The sequence below is a fragment of the Antennarius striatus genome, chromosome 20 (assembly GCF_040054535.1).
Source record: "Antennarius striatus isolate MH-2024 chromosome 20, ASM4005453v1, whole genome shotgun sequence".
NCBI classification, from domain to species: domain Eukaryota; kingdom Metazoa; phylum Chordata; class Actinopteri; order Lophiiformes; family Antennariidae; genus Antennarius; species Antennarius striatus.
This window is the reverse complement of record NC_090795.1, coordinates 4,908,806-4,922,295: the sequence shown is the minus strand read 5'-3', so window position 1 is coordinate 4,922,295 and position 13,490 is coordinate 4,908,806. Positions and strand designations below refer to the sequence as shown.

General features: G+C 41.2%; 1 protein-coding gene across 1 annotated transcript in view; it reads left to right on the top strand.

Annotated features, from left to right (window-relative positions):
* The window catches only part of plxdc2b (plexin domain containing 2b), a 71,004-nt gene that overhangs the window by 41,606 nt on the left and 15,908 nt on the right, over nt 1-13,490 (top strand). The window contains exons 4-7 of the mRNA XM_068304047.1: nt 230-299; nt 5,881-6,003; nt 9,071-9,189; nt 10,305-10,404. Coding sequence (XP_068160148.1) covers nt 230-299; nt 5,881-6,003; nt 9,071-9,189; nt 10,305-10,404 — 412 coding nt within the window. The remainder of the gene's footprint in view (nt 1-229; nt 300-5,880; nt 6,004-9,070; nt 9,190-10,304; nt 10,405-13,490) is intronic.

The following is a 13,490-nucleotide window of genomic DNA, read 5'->3' as shown; positions in this document are numbered from 1 at the left end:
AAAATATTACCGTCCCTAATTCCATCTTCAGATTTCTATGCTAGAAAAGATATGTACCATGTCCCACAAAGCAGAGATGATTTAGCACACTGGGCTCCCTTTCCTAACAAATATTTCTTTGGATCCAAACCCTCATGTTGTTTTTAGGATGAAAACAGTCTCCTCTCTGATCTTCTTCTTACTGCTATCTTTCTGACCGAGGTCATCTGTCTGTTTCTCCCCCACACAGAGAGTTAATCTGTCCTTCGATTTCCCGTTTTATGGACATTTCCTGCGTGAAATCACCGTAGCGACTGGTGGTAAGTGAACACTGTTCTCTGTATGGCTGTTAGTGCTGTTGTTATTGGATGCGCTGCATGTTGCTTGGAGTATAAGACTGTACACACAGCTTTTATTGAAGCTTGGTTTTAGGAGGCAATGCAGTGAGATTTATGAAATTAGTCTGACAAGGAGAAAATATGAAATAGTGAAGAAAACAGTGTCTGTTTGTGTTCCTGCTACTTTGTGTACCTGTGACTGCACAAACACATCCAGACACTGAAAACAGAAAACAAGCCAAGCAAGTTATTTATTTCTTCTCTCTGGGAATTTTCAACCAAAGATTCAGGCCTGAGAAATGTTCATCTGGCACAAACCACCGTACAAAACCACCGACAACACTGTGCCAGCCAAGCAGTCAGTCCAAAACAAGAACATTTACTGCTCTCACCTCCGTGGTATAGCCTGCTAGACGGGGGGATAAAACAACATACCACCACCAACACCACAGCAGACTCTGCTGGAAGAGAAACCAGACGGATGGCTCTGGACTGGAAACAGGAGACCCTCTGCCAAGCTGCGTAGCACACCCTGATAGACATGGATAAGGAGGTGGGGCTATCAGGAGGTTATGTGTGGGTTTGACACGTGACACAGCAGATGAGTGTGCTAAGCAATTTTCCACTTGAGTCTTGACAGCTAAACCAAAACACCCCAACCGGCTATTATCGCATGAAAGACTAAAGCTCTGCTCTTACCCAGCTATTCCGAAGATGTTGTGCTGCCAAGGAGTAATAAAGAAATAATCCGCGGTGTCTCTTATCGTCTTTATCGTCATTGTCTCGTTTTCCCACTCGATCCTCCATCACTAACAAAGTTGAGCCGACTTCTTTGGATTCAGGAAGGCGTTTGAATGATGGTGTGGGCGAACGGACCGGCTCGGATGCTGCTAACGCTCCGGAGATAAGGAGAATTTGCATTCCCCCAGACAGAGGTGGAGGGACGAGGCTCGGGAGGAGAGGGGAAGCTGAGGAGGTGGATGCGGCTATCTGGCTTCTGCAGCGCTCTGGGGCTTTGTCTCCGAGACGCTCTCCTCATATCCTTCCATTTTCAGAGGCAGTCAGATTGGCTTCTCTTCCCACCAGACTATCTTTCCCCCCAGCTTTCAATGCTGTCAGCAAGTCACTGTTCCATGAATATTAAAAAATATATATTATATATATATATATTTATTTATATTTCCCCCCCTATCTGTGCACATTCCATTAAAGTAAGGTTTCATTGACACTGATTGATTATTCATGTTACACCCAAAACACACTTGAATAATAAACGCTGATTCTGCTATAACTCCCTAAGAGGGAGTTATATGCCCTAAATGAACATGCAATGGATTTTAAATAAGGCCTTTTGTTTAATTTGCTCATTTGCATTGTGGGCAGCATGACGAGATCTAACAGCCTCATTAAAACATATGAGGTCCAAGTCCACTTTTATAGCTTTTACATGCAGCCAATTGAGCTGCACTATTGTGCCATGTAACTCTGTCCAATATCAAGTCCTAAAGCCAACTCTGAATAAATATCACCTCCCTGTGAGAACACTTTGCATATATATATTCCATGAAATAAGATCAAATACAACCTATCACTGCATTCATTTCTTAGACTTCTTTAGGATTATTTTAGAAGAGAAGCACCGTTCATACAGTCGGTGCTCTTATTGTGACTGTCAGTAAACTGTAGTCTTTCTAGTAAACCAACATTATTGGTTAAAAGGAAGCGTATTCAGTGCTGCGTGGTCACGGTTTGACATTTAGAGACTACAGATACCAGTAATGAAAAACGTTCTGACCACCACCAGCTGTGTGGACGGATATCCAGCTGTAGTGTGTGTTTACTGGACCAGCTGCCATACTTGACAACCAAGAAACAGTAATAGATCCATAAAATACACACACACCTTTTATGAAATCACTGCAGCTGATGTGATCATGTGACAATTCACCAGCTGATCCCAAGATTTTAGTCAAGAATTCGAATGGTTACCATGAAGATTACCAAAATATTGCTACGGTTCATGATGGATTCTGTGTTGACGTACCCACCAAACCTCTGACGTGGAACAAACAGAAACTTCATCATCATCATGTGCAACCAATGGCAAAAAACATAGTCAAGAGCTAAATTCTCAACAGCAAATTTAAAGAAGTACGGATTTTTTTTCATACTGGAAGTATATCTGTGATTGCAACCAAATCTTTGATGGCAGTGTCACAACACTGACGCTCTCTCTCTCTGACCCAGCAAAGGATTAGCTGTTACAGCACATGAATGGAGCTCATTAGCCAGCTAAGTTTACAGAAAGGTCATCCTCTTCGTTAAAAATTAAAGACACTTCAAGTTGATATGAATAACATAGCGGGCTGTGTTTACTTTAATAACATGTAGCTGAAACCACAATCCTATTGCTTCAGTCTAGCAGCACATTATGCAAAATCCATTGTCAGTGTTGACAACTGCCTCTCTACAACTTGTACAGAAATATACTGTCGCTAAAATCTAATCCTACCAATTGTTGTAAACGTATCCCTGTGATGCTCTGTATTAGTTTGCATCAGTAAAGAAAAAAATCTAATTAAAAGTTTACAAAAACATGAGCAAAGGACTAAATAAAGTTTATGTGTGTGTGTGTGTGTGTGTGTGTGTGTGTGTGTGTGTGTGTGTGTGTGTGTGTGTGTGTGTGTGTGTGTGTGTGTGTGTGTGTACACGTGTGCATGCCACTCCTTGCTTGGAACAGCCGTAATAAACAGAAAATATCTTGTAAATTAAACACAGCTCGGTACAAAGTAACAGAGATCTTATCTAAACACGATGTCCAATAAAACCAAGCTTTAGTCTAGACGGTACTGTTAATTCCTGCTCGTGTTTTTCTTGGACACACAAAGCCCACCACTTTTGGAAAGCAGCACATATAAACAGAACTTGGAAAGAATTATCCCTCTCTTATAACCTCCTTCTCTGCCTGCGTCTCTACTCCTTTTCATGTCCCCTTTCTTCTCATTGATTGCAAGTCTTTTGTTCCCCAGGTACACCCCCCTACTCTTCCTCAGTGTAGCCCCCCCCCCCCCCCCCTCCTGCTGTAAGTGACGGCCATAATGAATGAATTGGCTCTCTATTGAGCGCCCTGCAGCTTTCAGCTCTTTACTGTATTGAGAGGCTGTCTAATTATCTTTACACTGTCAAATAAGTTGCATTGTGTTATCAGGAGATTGCCCTCCGAGAGCAGAGGTAAAACCCATTGGCATTGTGTGTGTGACTTGACAAGAGTAAGAGTGTGTGTGTGTGTGTGTGTGTGTGTGTGTGTGTGTGTGTGTGTGTGTGTGTGTGTGCGTGCGTGCGTGCGTGTGTGTGTGTGTGTGTGGATGGGTTACTTTAAAGTGAAAGGAGAAATAGTGAATAGAGAGAAAGAGAGAGAAGAAGATAAAACATGTTTGAGTTGAATGTTGGGTTAATATGAGATGAGACAGAGTCATTAGTGTTGTGGGACCATCAGATGAAAGTGCTGTGTCAGCAGTCTTGAGCAGCGAATGAGCGAATAGCACTTTAACGTGATATTGATTGAACTTTTTTTTTTTTTTTTTACAACAGCGTTTTGCCTCTTTCTGTAAGGTGACAGGGCTAACCACTTTACCACAGTCACCCCCCTTCACAAAAACCCCCAAAATACGATGTGTAAGGATGGATTGCAACACTGCCATCTAGCCGTCTAACTGAGCTGTACTTGGGTGTGTAACAGTTATCGGCATTCAGTTCTGATATTATTTTTCCACTAACAAAGGCTGTTTTGTTTTTGTTTTCTGAACAGAAGGGCTGGATGGTCTCTCAGCGATGTAACCAACCAATCACATTAACCCTTTCACCTGATTCCCTCCAGGTCGTCTCGACGCTGAATGAAGTTACACATTTACTCCCCATCCTTACTCTTTTCTGTGAGAGTGCTGACAGTGTTCTATATAGAAATAAGGGAGCTAGGAGGTCTTCAAGGAAAGATTGATTCCCCTCATGATATGCTCTGCCTCTGGTTTCCAAAGTGATTGATGTGTTTTTATAGCCCATCAAGTGCATAGGACGACATATGGTGACATGAAATGTGGTTTTATAAGCTTGGCCTCAATGAGACTTTTCCCCTAAATCCTCTTTTTCTTTTGGACCAGGTCTTTTTCCCTTTACCCCTCTGGCAGCTGAATTGCTCCAATAAAACTGAAAGATTCCTGCACGAGAAAATGATTTCTTATTCTGGGTGGTGCGATGATTTTATTCAGTACATACTGTAATTGGAAATGTCCCTCCAAAAAAGATCAAGTGAGGTAAATGATTTAGCCATGTGTAAGGCAGATTTAGTGTAGAAACGATTTATGGTTGGGGGAAGATGACAGCTCTCTTGTTTTTATGGTCAAATTGAAGTTGCAGCCTTTAGCTGGTTGTTTGAGCAGAAGACAGAGACAAGAAAAGGGGAAAACAGATCATTAATTAGCATGTTATAATAATTAAACAATAAAAAACCATGTAAAAATAAAAGAACACACTGTTTTCCTGAGGGTCTGATTATGTCTTTGTTGGTAGCAATCTCTCTTCTTTCTGTTTGGTAAAACAGTCAAGCTGCTTCTCGCCAATCGTTGTCTTTTTGCTAAGGATCGTTTCTCAAGAATATCTTATTTAAAATACACCTCTTACAGAAAAAAAAAAAAGTCACTCAGAGTGTCACTCTTTATTTGGAATAATTCAAAATGCTCTTCAAAGGTAAATTATTGTACGTACATGCATTTGTCTCACCTACATACAGCGTTCTCCTTTCGCTCTGAGTCAAACATCGTTTTGACGATACAGCCTGGAGACGCAGAGGAAACAAACTGTTGACATTCAGACACGTTTGCAATTCAGGCAAAGCCGCGGGGACACGCAGAGGATTCCGTCATGAACAAATCTTGAAATAGCGAAACTTTATCGCCAGTTGGGAAATTAAGACGCTGTTTTGTTCTGTTTTCATCACTGCAAATTCTTTATGTAAAGTCTGTTCCCTGGTGATGAACGGCGGGTGTTTTCTGTCGTCCATCAGTAGCCTGTGTTTTCAGGCTGCTACGTGACGCATCTCAGCCGCACATCCCTCTCTATGGAGATTTGTGGCATGTTTAAGGGGTGTATAAATTGTAAAAGTTGAATAATTCCTTTTCATCATCATGGGCTCCTCATTATTGTCTGTGAGAGATGATGTGGCCTTAAAAAAAAAAATGCACCAGGAGAGTAAATCGAAGAATTATAACCCCATGATGACATGGAAGTTATATCACGCCTAAAAGCTGCTCAGATTTGCCCTTCTGTTTTTGATAAAAGATAATCGTGCTAATTAATCTCCATTTCTAGCTGAGACAGACTGTTCAAGGCCCTAGACGGAGAGGAATGTGATGGCTGCTGGGTAATCAGGAGCTTTTAACTTCTGACTGGAGGACAGGCTTGTCTTCATGAAAGATTCTAAAGGGAAAAATCCACCCTAAAACACTGAACAACAGAAAATCTACATTTAATTGTTATATTTCATCCATTGTGTCTTTCTATTCCGCAGGTTTCATCTACACAGGTGACGTGATCCACCGGATGCTAACAGCGACACAGTACATCGCTCCTTTAATGGCTAACTTTGACCCCAGCGTCTCCAGAAACTCTACTGTCATCTACTTTGACAACGGTAAAAACGGTTCAAACCAAACGTCTCGTTTTCTATCTGACTGTGTGACAGTTGTGAAACTCACTCGTTCTCTCTCTCTTCACAAACTAGCACTTCTGGCTCCAAACAGCTGTTAATTATGGTGGTAAAATTAGAAAAGCACAGAGAGAGAGCGGATACGTCCACCTCCGCCATCGACATCGCCATCGGCGCGAGAACGCAAAGAATAGAAAAAAAAGTTTGCAGATTGTAAAAAAAAAAAGTCCATGATCCCTCACAAAATGCATCAAGTGAGGATTGTTCGATGACTTTATGCAGTGATAACTGGTTGTGTTGTTGTCATGACGATTCCTCCACGATCACATCAGTTCACTTTATTTTTGCATTCATATAATAAATTATTTTTTGCAGTTGTCACCTCATGTTGAACTTCCCTTCCAATTCCACTCATGGCCTTTAAACTAAATCAACGCCCCGCCTCTCTTATTCACCTTCTCCGCCTGTGATTGGTCGTCCATCACGTCAGTCACACGTCTAATCCCTCTGCAGCAGAGTGACTGAACAACGGTGTGACCTTCTGCAGCGGAGCTCATCAGGCCTTAACCAAACAGGCACTTTATTGAGTGTGTGGCAGCCTGTTCCTCAGCACTGTCCATCAGTGTCAGAGGAGAACAGCGAGCTCCGATGTTGTGCGACAGTCGTTCTCCCCGTTGGACACCCGAGGCAGAGCTGTGTCGTTTGTTCAGCATCGCAGAGGCTGTGGGAATCTTCAAGGAGACAGTATAACTTTGTCATGTTTTAACTTTTATCCATATTTTTCATTTAAATCTGCTGAATGAAGAATGAACACATAGAACACATGTGGCTGTAAGAGCAAAAAGAAAATTTAAAAACAGACCTCTTAAGACCTCTTTGGTGCTTAATTCTGCTTTATTTAACTATCAGATGAGCATTTATTAATTCTCTATTCATTGTTTTATTAAGTCTGGAGCTGCAACACTGTCTTCTCATCCTGCTAAAAATATGTTGTTTCAAAAGGATAAATAGGAAAACATTCTTTTTCACTCAGGACGGTGATTACAAACCCCAGTCTTCGATGAGCCGTATGAAGCCGTTAGCGTTTATCTGATCATTGGTCACTTAATCTTCCTGGAGAACGAGACACGTGTCATTTGTTTTGTTTTGAATTTGTGCAGCATCCTTAAGCTCGTAACTGAAATCAGAAACAAGGCCAGTGAGTACTCCCTCCACGCCTCCACCCACTCTGTATTTTTAGCCAGGAAGCCCCAGATAGCAGGGGTGGCCTCCCCCCTGCAGAGCCAGATGCATTTTAAACACCCTGAAATCGGGCTTACCTCGTGCTGCGCCATAAGGCAGTAATTTAGTTCTGGAGTCATCGCTCTGAAATTCACTGCTTGTCCCGTACTGTTAGAAGCATTACACAGCAGCGTCACCGTTCCCTCTTTTTCCCAGTCCGAATAGCACCAACCAGTACCCTGTATCTGCTGCCCTTCACTCTTAATGTAGTTAAAGCTGCAATAATATTAATCATATGATATTAAGCATCAATGATAGATTAGACCCTCTTTGTCTAACCTCCTCTAACGCGTCATGTCTGGTGCCAGAGGCTGTCTTTTCACACCGCATGTAATTTATAACGTACAAACAGGAGACCGTGCCCTCCAAACCATCAGCAGAGAAAATAAATCTGATGTCTGCCGTAGATGGAGGAGCTCTGACTGTGTGTGATTTAATAATTGATTACTGGTAGTTATGTTAACAAACCTTTATTGCCCTGGCAAGCAGCCAAATGACTGGCAAGGAGGAGCGAATGGCTTTCACATCATTGGCTTCTCCGCAATAAATCAGAGCAGCGCTAAAAGTGATGCGAGCGCCTCGCCGTCTGCAGGGTGCAGCTGACGACTCCGCGTTCCCACTGCTAATTGAACAAGTATATAAATAAATAATACCACATTATGAGTCCCTGTCATCCAGAGGGACGTTTGTCGCTCATATAAAGTATTTACATATTTATAGATTCATTACATTTATCAATACATTGATTTGTTTATTCGTCTCGCTTCCACAGGTCTGTGTTTGAGGCTTAGCAGTGTGTGTGTTCAGAACAAACTGAACCAGGATCAGTTGTGAGCTTTGCTTCAGTGACAGTCAAAATGTCCACTTGTCCACTTCACTACAATTTACAAATTAAAAGCATTTTACACAATCAGGGCTGAACCTCAGATTCTGATGAAAAATGTGAGAATATAGTAAAGAAAAAAATTGATTTAAAGTTTGAAACTGTGCCAAGTTATACAGGATGTTTAGAAAATAATTTGGCATCTTTTGCGTAGAAAGTTACTTAAATTTATCATGTATTTTAAAAAATGCAGACTGTCCTTTGCTACAGCTGTTTGCTGTTTAATTTTTATGTGACCAAATGTTCGATTGTTGCTTTTGGAACTTTTACTTTTGAAGTGTTTCTTCCTCTGAATAATTTACATGTCAATATTAAGAGGTTTCATTAATTTCTTAATCAGGTTATTGTTTCTCATTTTGTAGATTTGGTAACTTTAAAATACAACAGAACCACAGCAAAACCTAACAAGAGTTGAAAAGGTCACTCTGTGAGTTAGCGTCTCTGATTTCCCGGCGCTGTCTGCCAGTCTTCTTATTGTACTGTTCCAAAAGAAACCATTCACAGCTCTGTCATTCTCTCCTGGTGGGGTATGAAAAACTTTCACTGCTGTGAAAATTGCAGGAGCAACATGATATATCACAGTAACCACCACACCTTGATTGGCTTTTGTCAGAGGTTTCAGTTTCATTCTGTTTCATCTCGCTCCAGCACCGGCCATCAAACACGAAAGGGGTCCAATCCCTCAAAAACATATTTTATAAACATGAAGCTTCCAATCAATATGCAGTATCTTAGTATTGTTTTGTTTTTCCTTTTCCCAGTCATTTCAGCTGAGGATTAAGGATTAAGAATCGAATGGCCTCAAAACTAGAAAAGGAAGTGGACCTTTCTGCAGACAGTTGATGACATTGACGCCTGTGTTTTCATGGAAATGTGTTCTTCCTTTAGGGACTGCTCTTGTGGTGCAGTGGGACCACGTTCACCTACAGGACAACTTCAACCTGGGAAGCTTTACCTTCCAGGCAACACTGCACAACACTGGCAGGATTGTGTTCGCATACAAAGAGGTTAGGATGAAGCGTTTCCAGTATCTATTGTGTGATTTACTAAGACAGTCCACTTTTTTTTAAATCTAATCTTTACCCTCTTTCTGACACCATTTATCTGCCTGAATGAATGCAAGACGGTGTCATTGGTTTACAGAAAAACCATGCCAGCCTTTCACATTATAATAAAAAGTAAAGCTTGAGCAATTATCATGTTAGATCTGCAGACTATCTTTGTCTACAGCAAAACAAATGAATCACTGACATTTAACTCAATGCTGGAGAAATTGGGTAAATACTAAACAAAAAGTCCATCTTGGAATAATTTAAAGTACTGTAAACTCTTGGTTCTGTTGAGACTTTTCATGGAAAACTTAATTCTAAAAATCATCCGGAGCCAAACAAAATGACATCCATGTTCAATTTTACCCAAATCACATGGTTCGCACAATCTCCAGCTCCTGTTTCTAATTCTTTCTGACTTTCTACAATGTGTTAGTCATTTCAAGCCCCGACTGCAGCCGTGAGGAAAAAACATGTTTGAGACGCCAACGCGGCTGAGAAAGTAATGATAATTTTAACGACTACTCCTTAAGAAAAGATTGCAAGTATTCCCTTTCTTTATGTTTGAAGTGGTTTTAACAAGGTTTGAAATGATTTGACATGTTTTCTTTTAGACGTCTGCATGAAGACTATTAATTTCCAGCTTTAAAAGATATAAAAGACTTAATTGAACTGAGAATAAGAGGGGAACTTTATGAACCAGCGGAGACAGATGTAAGGGTGTGAAATCACAATTAATACAAAATAATGAAAATTGCGGGACTACTTCTTTTATAACTGAGGGCTCTTTTTGAACTCAGTTATTTTCACATATTGGACAGGCTGATCTCAAAGGATCTTTCTAGATGGATATTTCATTATGCTGCTATTATAGGTGGGAAAGAGCAACGTACCTCATCAGGGAATTTTCTCAGAATACAATTTCTACTTTTTCTCCTTTCTTGCTGCGTTGTCTCAAATAAAAATGCCACATTTACAACTTAATTCGACTGTAAATGTCAGTGAATTTGATTTCTTCACATTGTTTAGGTCATGGTGGATCTGCTGATTTATTTTCTTGTTTTCCATTTCAGATTCCCGTTGAGGTGTCACAGATCAGCTCCGTCAATCACCCGGTGAAGGTGGGCTTATCTGATGCCTTTGTGGTGGTCCACAAGATCCAGCAGATACCCAGTGAGTCTCAAACGTTCTCTGCCTTTGACCTGTTCACCTCTTCCCTTGGTCATCTGTTCACCTGCACACAGAGCCAATCTCTAAATTCACCGTGGAACCACGAGGCTTAATCCCACTAAGTAATAGCAATCATCCAGTCAGGAAAGCAGCTACTAGGCTAAGTCATCACATTTAGCATTTTGTTAGCATGCCTAAGTCAAACTTATTTTGTAGCCTTTATAAAATCAATAATACAGCAAGGATTGCAGAATTTGATTCATCTAAGAACAAAATATTTAAATGGTTTGGGTTTAGAGTATTTTATATATATTTTATTTGCTCTTTAAACCAGGTCTTGTTTAAACCGGGTCTCTGTCTCGTGTGTTTCTCTCTGACTGTCACCACCTCTTCCTGAATGCCGTTCCATCCCTCTCAGTGGGCATCTGGCAGCGCTGTGGGCACAGATCCAGATCCGCTTCTAGCATTTGTTTTTGACATTCTGCGCTTGAGGTCCATTAAATTTAATCCAAATTCCGGTTAAAGAGGAATTCCTGCAACCTTTTTACTCACAGTCAATTCCATTTTTCCTTCTCTGACACATTAATGAGTTGCCAGATGCAATTTTTGTAGTTATTTAAACACTGTTATAATTGTGTGCATAAAACTTGGCTCATCAGTGTAACGATAAATTCACAGATACTCATTTCAGCCTTCACCTTGTGTCTTAATGTTAGCGGGATAGAGAGGTAATTACCGCTAAATGCTTTGTGTCAGGAGAAGACGACTCTCCAAAAGACCCAATCCTCGGAGAGGCAGAACCGTCTGACATCCTCCTTCTTTTTTGTCTCATCTGAAGGTTGTCACCGAGTGATCGGTATAGTGAACCTGTTAGCGCGGCGCTCGTAGACTTCTTAAACCGAGCTATCTTTGATGCTTCTGACACGGCATGATGAAACCAGTGTGCGCAGACTCTTACTTATGGTGTGATGAAATCTTGAAGGCAGTCAAATCGAAGCCAGGTTGTTGTGTTGAACATGAATGATCTCTCTGAGGAGTACGCCTTTTCTTCTTCACGTCAGTAAAAATTTACCCTGCTCTGATTCTTCATCTGAAGCCATCGTCCCGTCGACTCCGCTTCTCAAGAAACCCAAATGTTTGAGATGAAGACACCTCTTTTGAGCTCAGATCACTTTGAATTCAAATAATTGCTTGGTAATCGATCGTTTCTACACACAACTCACCGAGAGGCTTTTGCAGTGAACTCATTGGGCTAAGAGCAAGTTTAGAAACAGGAGTCACTGAAAAGAGTTCTTAAATATGGAGTTGATGCTTTTTATTGAGGAAAATGAGAGAAGAAGCTCAATCCTGTAAATCAGAGTTTAGAAAAGGAGGCTGAAGAGTAAGAAAGTCATCCACCCTCAAATCTTCATCCTCTCTACAGTTATTTGACATGAATCCATGTTTTGACAGGTCTGCTGCCGCAGTGTTGAAGTTATAAACGGAGTATCGCCATTAAGAAAAGGGTTTTAAATAACCGAACTTTAATCCCCTTAAACAAAATTAAACTCTTGGAAAAACCGAAACAAAGAAAGCTTTGTTTTCTTGGGTTCGGTGAGCGTGTGATATTTACAACGTTCACAGATTTGTGTCATCGTCTGAAGATAAAGGGCAGCATTTGCATCCTGCACCCATTAGTCCAATGTGCTCGACATGCCCCAAGAGTCTGGAGGCAGCAAAGGGTCCGACGCCAAAGATCACAGGTTCTTTAATGCACTGATGGACCTTCATAGAAAGCAGGAATGGTAGATTTAGGGTATCTTATTCCCAGAAGACATTCAGTTTGTAGGATGGTTAAAACCTTTAATTTCCCTTGTCCGTAGGACATTGAACCCTAATGTTCAGAGAGGAAAATGGAGAGCAGAGCGATAATCACTACAAGCTAGATCATCAACAAAAGTTCATTTATTCGCTGATGTCACCAATTTCAGGGGGGGGGTGGGGGTTATTGCCTGGATTTGTCTCGTATTAAAGGCTCAAATAAAAGGTTTTACTTCGCCTTCAGGCAGAGCAGACAAGCATCCAGTGAGAGAGACATGAGGGGGAATGTTTGCGGGCGTCCCGTGACCGCGGTGTGTAATTAACCGGCCAGGTCTTCATGTGAAGACTTCGTCTAGCAGGAGGATACTGACATTGTGTCACGTATTTGAATATACAGTGTGTTGTATAACCTCATGAGCGTGACACACTATTACCATCTGTCTGATTGTGTCAGCGTAATCCTCAATAGGCATTGTTTACATTGTTTACTTGTTTGGATTTGAAACTTCCCTTACAAACAACGGACCAACAAGGCAGGACACATCTGCAGCCTCAGGCTCCGGATCTGACCTTCCTCTGGCCCCCACCGTGTCATTAGGCACCTGATAATCCCTTTGCTAGTGGCAAAAGGAAGTCCGGCACCAGGGGAGGAGAAGCCGGGGGTATGGGGGGGGCAGGGTGGTGGTGGGGGTGAGTCGTATTCGCAGGTTAGACCGAGCCGGCTCTCTTTCGCTGCTTTGATCAGCTGCTCCGTGGATAATCACATCAAACAGGTCTGAGGGGAAACAGAAGAACAGCACTGGAACCAGACAGGGAATAAACCGTATGCAAAAACTAACACTTTGTATTAAGAAATGAAAGGAATAACTTTTTATGTGGGTAAACACTGGAATTTGTGTTCATATGTGTTGTTTTCTGGTACATTTGGGGCCAGGAAAAAGAAGCTAGGACCACCTAAAGCATATAATTTTTTAATATCTTTTAAGCTTAAATAGTTTATCTAGATATCCAGCAACTTTCCATTCACATATTTCTTGATAGTTTATTAATTATCAACTATTGATTACACATTGAGCTCATTAGCTCATTGAATATCTCCATCTTAAGCTGCTATGTTCACCATTTAGTCTGACAAAGTATGTTGTTTGGACAGTTTTCATATAGGATTATTGCATAGGTGTTATAAAGGTGTTCATAGCTCTACACGCTGGCTCCCTTAAAAAAGCAGTGAGGGAAAGAAAACAGTAAAGTGTTGGAGAGCTGCAGAATGAGGTAATAATTCATCCCTA